This window comes from Hipposideros armiger, unplaced genomic scaffold (assembly GCF_001890085.2).
Source record: "Hipposideros armiger isolate ML-2016 unplaced genomic scaffold, ASM189008v1 scaffold_91, whole genome shotgun sequence".
NCBI classification, from domain to species: Eukaryota; Metazoa; Chordata; class Mammalia; order Chiroptera; family Hipposideridae; genus Hipposideros; species Hipposideros armiger.
In genome coordinates this window covers 2,683,256-2,691,576 of record NW_017731441.1, presented here as the reverse complement: position 1 = coordinate 2,691,576, position 8,321 = coordinate 2,683,256, and the positions used below count along the sequence as shown (strand labels likewise).

Below are 8,321 nucleotides of genomic sequence, written 5' to 3'. Positions count from 1 at the left end.
ATGGATGGACCTAGAGACTATTATGTTAAGTGAAATAAGTCAGTCGGAGAAAGACAAATACCATATGATTTCACTTATATGTGAAATCTAAAAAACTGAATGAACGAGTAAACTAAACAGAAATAGGCTCAGAGATATAGAGGAAAAACGGATGGTTGCTAGTTGGGAGGGGGGTGGGGATGAGGGAGAAGGAGAAGGGATTAGACAGCATAAATAGGTAACTACAATATTGCTACAGGGATATGAAAGACTGTTCGGGATATATAATTAATAAGGTTGTAAATATTTTGTAGGGTGTCAGATGGTCACGTCTTGTTAGGGAGACCACTTCATGGATGGGGTAGAGGCTTGATCACTGCACTGTACACCTGAAGATGATGTTGTATAATATTATATGTCAACTATAATTGAATATATATATAGTCATGGGATGTTGAGTATAGTGTGGGAGTGGAGTCAATGCAATTGTAATAGAGATGTATGATATGGCGGGGTGGGGCCGCGGATTGGGAGAGGGAGGGCACTTTTAGGGGTAAAAAGTATAACTATTGCACTGTGTTGTACACCTGAAACTAAACTAAACTAAAACAAAACATAAAAAATGATTGACGTATTTAGTGACCTATAATACACATTATATCTTTATTGTTTTTCAGCTACAGTTAGAGGATGACCAAGGTGTGAATTTGGGCCTTGAGAGTAGCTTAACACTCAGACGCCTCTTGGTTTGGACATACGATCCCAAGATAAGACTGAAGACCCTTGCAGCCCTAGTGGACCACTGCCAAGGTTGTTTTGCGTCTCATGGACTTGCTTTATTTCAAAGCAGGTTTTAGGGAATATCATCTAGGTTTATTTTTGTGCCTTTTCTTTTGTATCCTTAATAGCCGTAAGTATGCTGATTAAATTCAAATTAATAGATATGAACTTATAGGGGAAAATAACCAGTTACCAAACTGGCCCAGTATTTATAATTGGGGAAGCTCAGGATTTCATTGGAATGAAGGAAGAAAGGGGGAGGTTTTTAAAGATTTCCCTTTTTTTTTGTAGTCCTCCATGTTCCAGCTACTTATCTATATTCCTCTTTTACTTGTCTCTTAACCAGCAGCCTTTCCTAGAGTTTCATTCCTCCCGAGATTATGGTCCATGTTGGGTTCACCAGCTATATGTTACACGTTCCCATGTTTGCATCTCTGGTTGAGGCCTCTCCTGGGCTTTTGGTCTTTATTTCTAGTTGCCTTCTGAACCTTTTTTCTCACTATTTGTACTATCTTGACCAAAAACCTTTTTCCCCCTTCATTTGTAACATTAGGACACTAATAGTCTGTACCTGTTAGGACTATTGGTACTAAATGAGATGTGAGAAGCCAGTGGTCAGCCCATAGTTCATGGCTCAGTGTTCACTGCCTTCCAGTGCTATTGGACGATTCATAAGGACCAGAACTTCGGCATGTCTAAATTCAAGTTAATCATGTCATTCCCCCACCTCCTGATACTTGTTCTCAAAAAAAGAAGTTGGACACAGTGAATAAATATCCCCTTTTTTCCAATTACCAGCAGTCTCCCATAATTGGATTCTTACCAGATTCCTTTATACTCCTCCTAATTTCCACCATCTCTTTCAGTGTCCACTTGGCCACTCAAGTCCTGGTACCTCTGACTCGTTCAGATGTCTCAAATCACTGCCTCTTCCAAATCAGTGTCCTCACACAGGGCACTTTGAATCCTGTTCTGTTTCTCCTCTATTCTGCACTATTGTGGTAACCTGCTCACTGACTGTCTTCATTCTCACCCACCTCCATTTTTGTGCATACTCACCGAAAGGATCTTATTAAAATTAGATCACATTAGTCCATTTCTTAAAATCTTTCAGCAGTCTAATAAAATCCTGAATTCTTAACATAAATTCTTCATGTGCTTATATTTTTGGACCTGATTTTTACCATTCCCAATACATCTTACTGAGTTATGCTCCAAAGATACAGCGGAATATCTCAATGTGGAGCAGTGTTTTTCACACTAAGTTGAAACCAATTAATGGGTTATGAAATCAGTTTAGTGAGTTGAGACTAACATATCAAAAGAAAAAAGGAAATATTAAAGTGTAAGTATTATTTTGTAAAACTTTTACTTTTTATATGTAATTATTGGTATACTGGATTGCAATATTAAATGTGAATCTTAATGTGTATCAGAGTCAAAAAAGTTGAAAACTCATGTTGTGGGTCATATAGCAAGTCAAGTTTTTTGCTACTGCAAAACTCCATAGTGTGAGTGACGCTCTCACACGTGAAGCCAGGGGTAGACTTGCTCTTGTGGCTCCTGATCTATGACATGTTTACTGCTGCTTCTGTGTCCAAAGTGGTACTGAGAAAACAAACACACTTTATTTCAATTACTTGGCCATTTTGGTTAGTGTTAAGTTATTGGTTCCTACTGTGAGTCTAAACTTGGGTATTTTTCATGTATTTCCCTTCAGGAAGGAAGGGAGGTGAGCTTGCCTCAGCCGTCCATGCCTACACAAAAACGGGAGACCCGTACATGAGGTCCCTGGTGCAGCACATTCTCAGCTTAGTGTCGCATCCTGTCCTGAGCTTCCTTTACCGTTGGATATACGACGGGGAGCTCGAGGACACCTACCATGAAGTAAGAAATGCTACTCGATTCTCAGACTCGGGTTTAAGGAGCATGGGCACTCAGTTACTCTGTTTTGTTTTTCCATGATTACTATTTTCTCTTAACAGTAAGCCACCACACTTCATTTTATTGCCATGCATATTTTGTACACTGCTTTGAAAGCCAATTATATCATTGATCAGCAGAGCTGTATTAGCAGAAAATTGCTATTCCAATTTTAATAGTGGGAAACTCAGATGGTCAAGTCGCTTGTCCAAATTTACTAGCTATAGCAAGTTGATGGCAAAGCCAGGGCTAGGTCTCCTAAGTCCTAGTCCAGTTTACCTTGCAGAACAGTATCACATGTTCTGTTGCTTTGCATGATTACTGTATAAACTAAACTCACTTTGATTAACTATGGCACTAACAATTTGAATGAAACAAGTTAATTGTATATGTACCTATTGAAATAGTTCTGCTATAATGCAACATATGTATTCCTAAAAAAAAAAAAATCACTGCTATGTATGTAAAATTACAGAGTAAAAAAACCACAGGATTTCTGGCAAAATGTAGAGTGAAGAGGCACCACATTCAAAAACCTTGTCAGTGACATTAAATTTAAAAAGTATAGGAACTTAATAGAAGTTATAGCACAGTTTTAAACATGTTAAGAAATACATATATTTTAGAATAAATATGGCATATACTTTGAAAAGCCCTGATGTTGTCTGTTGACATTTGCCAAAGGAGGCTTATCTAAAATGGAACAGAGGGTTGTGGCTGGGTTGCTGTTTTCACCTGGTTTCTCGTGGATGAAATTGCACTTAAGCAGTCATGAAATTTGTGTTATACTCAAATTGTTTTCCAATGATCAGTTGTGCCATGACAAGTTGTTTTAAAAACAAGCATGGCAGCAGAACCAAGCATATATGGTATTATTTTGTGGGAGCTTTTGAAACACATAAATGGCATTCTATGTGCATATTGTACGTACTGTGCAAGTCGCTCAATGTCTTGTAGCTCCTCCTATGACAGTATTATAGTTGTACTTTATTATTGCATATTATTTCACTGTATAGACAGACATTTTATTTAGTAACTCTCCTATTGATGAAGATCATGTTCTCTGTAGTTTTAAGCCTTACGAACTTTATTAAAATGCACATCCTTATATGTGCCTCTCTGTGCATATTTATGAGTTTCTCTAAATTTTGATTCTGCCATTTGAGCTCTGCAGTGGCTCTACCAGTTTTCCCAACAATAAGCTTTCTGTTATGGTTCTTGTTCTTCCATCCTTGTCAGCACTTCATATTACCCAACTTCAATGAAAGTGTTTTTAACCTAATGTATGAGATTCAGCATCTCCTGTGGTATTTATTAGCATTTCGCTGGTTACTAGGGAGATGCGCCAGCTCTTATGTTTATTGGCTATTAGTATTTTTTCGGCTAATTGCTGTGCGTATCTTTGCCCAGCTTTCCTATGGATTTGTCTGTCTGTTTAGAATTGAATCATGGGATGGTTTTATACATTTGGATATCTTGTATCTGTAATTGCACTTTTTTCCTTTATTTTTCTTTTAACTATTTTCACAGTATTTCAGACTTAGGAATAGTTGTAAGAATAGTACAAAGAATCATACTCTTGACAGAGATTCCCCAAATGCTGTGAAAGGCCTCGGCCCCGCCCTCGCGGAACTTACAGCTTCCTGAGGGGCAGACACTACCCAATATTCAATAAATAAAATGTTAAATAATTTTATTTATTAATGTTAAAATAATACAATGTTAGTTTTGCAACACTTTATCTTATAGTAAATTTTCATATATACCAGTCTGCTTCTGGACTATTTCTTTCTGACTTTTATATTTTGTTTGCTATTTATTTCTCAATATTATTTAAATAATCATAACTTTATGATTTATACCTGATTGGAACAGTTGTTTTCACAATATTTTGTAGTTTTTGCACATTTCTACTTAAATATGCATTTAGAATCAGCTTGTAAATTCTCCCAAAAGTTTTTTTTTATATTTGTAGGGAATGCAGATTGAATTCATAGATTAAAAAGAAATGTTTTTATGCTTTCTATGTTCCTTTTGTTAAATGAGTTATTTAAAAAATATATGAATAGAAAGCTTTGGAAGGGATTATGTTTTCAATTCATTAATGGTTACCTTTAAGTTTTTCAGAACTTTCTTTAACCTGTATCTTTCCAAATGCTAAAGTCAAGAATAACCAGTTGTCTTTAATCTGCTCCTGCCATTAAGATAAGGAATTCTGTATTTCCCCCAGTGCATTGCACTTAATCTCTGTAGTTTTTGCTATATATATTTTTATTATTTTCAGTTTTTTTATATGCAATTTATAAAAATTGCCTTCTTTTTCTAGATTTTAATTTGTTTTACTTTGCCTTTAGATTTGTAACAGTTATTTAGACTTATATCTCTTATGTTTAACTGGTATTATTCCTTACACCAAGCTCAATTATAATTTCTGTTATTGAGACAGACGTAAGGAAAAGTACACAAATCATAAGAGTAATTAATGCTTGATGTCTTATTACAAAATGAGCCACCGTCTAGGTCAGGATGGCACCTTATCAGTATGCCCATTGTGTGTCCCTCCCCAGTCACTGCCCCCTTTCTTATCCCTAAAGGTGAACACTTAACCTCACTTCTAACACTGTAGTTAGTTTTGTCTTATTTTAAATTTTATGTAAATTGAGTCAGATTTTGTATATGCTAAAATGCATTTTACCTCCTGTCTGTGGGGAAATGTCCTTCGTATTCATTGTAATTAAGTATGTATCTTTAGTTTCAGATACTATTTCTGGAAAGTGCCGTAAAGTCATTTATTTAATTAGAACTTTAAATCAGATTTAGTTTTTGAATATTAAATGGAGACTTGAATTCTTGTACAATTCAGTTTTTTATCCATCGTCACTGTTATGATAAGGAAACTTTTAAGTAATCTTTTTCTTTGATAGAGTGAAACTTGTCTTTTTTAACTCATTTGAGGTCTGTTCTTTAATTACAGAATGAGGTGAGTTTTGGAAGCTATTTAAAAAACCTGTTTAATTGATTATTTACAATGCTTATTAAATATCCTGACTGTTATTACTATAGGAAAAATGGATTAGGAACTTGTCATTTATGAGCTTTAACAAGTCTAAACGATCTTGTGGTTGTTAAGAAAATGAAAAAAATAAATGTTCTTTTTAGGAAGTATTTTTTTAATATTATAATTTGTATATGATGAGCCATGCTTACTGCGTAAATTAATGAGAAGTAGCTTGACCAACTTGTAAACCTGAAATAAAAAGCCACAAACTGGCTAATTGTCCTTTTATAAGTTTAGTACCTAATTTCTACTTCCGTTGTTTTCTTTCTTGAGAATAACTTAGTTTTCATTTTCTAACAACTATGTTTTGAAAGTAGACCTTAATTATCACTAATTCATTATAGGCATCTGTGTTTTAAAAAATAGTTTTAAAAGTACTGCCAATTCTTTATTGATTGTCTGCCTTGTGTGTTATTCAGGGTTATTTATTTATTTATTTATTTATTTATTTATTTATTTATTTTGTTGATAATAATTGTGGGACTTGATGGGAAATGTAGAGAGAATTGGGTACAAACTTTAAATTGATTTTCTTCTAGGATTTTTTCTTTACTGTTTTTGAACATTGATTCACTGAGGTAAACAAAAGCAAACTCTTTTTTTTTTTTAAGATTTTTATTGGGGAATTGGGGGGATGGGAACAGTGCTAGGGAATTGGGGGAAGGGGAACAGACAAGTTGCTGTCATTTTTGTTCTTCAATCTAGTTGTGGAGGATGTTGCTTCACTGGCCCAAGTTGGCACCGTCATTGCGCTCTTCCCAGGTGAGGCAGATCAGTCGCCGGGCTTCTGGACGGCCGCTCACTGCGGCTGCTGGCCGCTCACGCTGGCTGCTGGCTACATATGGTAGCCCATGGCAACCCACTGCCACAGGGGCTGCAGCCTACGCCGTCGCCGGCGACCCATGGCAACCCAGCTCCAGGTTGAGCTGTTGTTCAGCATCTTAGCTGTAGAAGGCAGTGTCACTGGCCCTCATATGTGGGATCCGAACCGGGGCCCTCTGGCATCCCAAGTGAGTTCTTAACCATCCCAAGCGAGTTCTTAACCATCGCACCACTCGGCCGGCCCAAAAGCAAACTCTTTAAGACTAATGTAACTTAAATTTGGGAACTTCTTTTTGATGAACTTTTGTTTCTCAGAATATGTGTAAGGCAAACTTTCAGGTTTTATTTATTTAAAAATAAGCTACGAAGTAAGTATCCATGTCTGTTGAATACAGTGTTAGCATTAGTAGCTGAAATGATCACTTAACAAACTTTCTCAGATCTTGCCTCATTGGTAAAGTTATTTATTTTTAAATGTTTTTATTTAATATTAGACTTCTGGAAAAGTTGCAAGAATTATACAAAACATTCCCAGGTACTCTTTCCTCAGCTTACCTGGATGCTAACATTTTACCACAATAAATGTATCTTTTTGTAAATTTTTTGTTGGCTAGTATTGTGCTCAAATAGTCCTTAATACCCCCAGATGTTCTTGTTTGCTTCACTAGTTTTGCTTGTGGGATTTTTAAAAAATGCATTGTGATTGATAGAGGTAAAATTTATCCTTCTTGACATAAGGTATTTTATATTCTTTGTCATGTCAACGTTGCTCAAGCAGTAGTTCGCCATCTGCATTTTGTGCCATGGACCCTAAGCCAAGAAACGCCCAGTTAGAACAAAACCTACAAGAAAAGTAATAAACTGGTCCTGATACCATGGAATAGAGCTTGTTTTCTGTAGTTATCAGAAAATGTGAACGTCCATCTCTTTCCTGTCTCAGAATTGGTGGAATACAGGTCAGATGTGGGGCCTGGAACCATTTCTTTTTTCATTTGGTTACTATCTAGGGAAACTATCATTAGGACTTTAAGTAGCTCACATGGGTTCTCTCCCAAGTAAACTGAGTAAGGTAACAAATTATGCCAATATCTTCAATGTAAGAACAGGATAGCTCAATGTTAACTTATTTTATTTTTTGCCTTTTGGGTAAACTTACCAGAGATGTAAAGGATAGGGGGTTCCAACTAGGAGCAGAAAAAGAAGGGAAAAGTTAAAAGTAAATTCTCTTGCTTTCAAAATTAGAAAATTTTCAGACTTGCTTCAGGTATTTACCTAAATGCTCTAATAATGCCCTGAAAATCTCCATCCTTGAATTGGAAGATCAGCAAACTAGAGAAAATTCAGGGAGTGCTTTTGGGAATACCTATCTCTGTGGATCTTTTCAGCACTCTTATTTTGTTCCTTTTATACTTTGGCTGAGAATTATTGAAATTTAAAGTTTACCTTATACAAACTTTACTGTTTTGGTGTTTTTATGCCCCACACTGAAATGTTGTTATTTATCACTTTACCTGATTCCTTTTTCACCCATTCCTCTGGTCCAGAGCCATTTGAGCTGAGCCTCTCTAGGTATGGGTCTCTTGGTATTTGCCTGCAGATTGACAGGTTGAAGTTGGGGTCTTTTGTGATCTGTATTAATGGATCTGGTTCTTAGAAACTAAGTTGCTTGCTAATAAAATTACCCTCTTCATTTCCATTTATAGTAGAGAGGCCTTGGCATTTGTCCAACAGTTAATGAGAAATCATGGTACAATTATGT

The 8,321-nt window shown here is 35.9% G+C and overlaps 1 protein-coding gene across 2 annotated transcripts in view; it reads left to right on the top strand.

Annotated features, from left to right (window-relative positions):
- The window catches only part of TUBGCP3 (tubulin gamma complex component 3), an 85,030-nt gene that overhangs the window by 36,366 nt on the left and 40,343 nt on the right, over positions 1-8,321 (top strand). For both annotated transcript variants that reach the window (XM_019644831.1, XM_019644832.1), the window contains exons 10-11: positions 657-789; positions 2,480-2,646. In XM_019644831.1, coding sequence (XP_019500376.1) covers positions 657-789; positions 2,480-2,646 — 300 coding nt within the window. The remainder of the gene's footprint in view (positions 1-656; positions 790-2,479; positions 2,647-8,321) is intronic.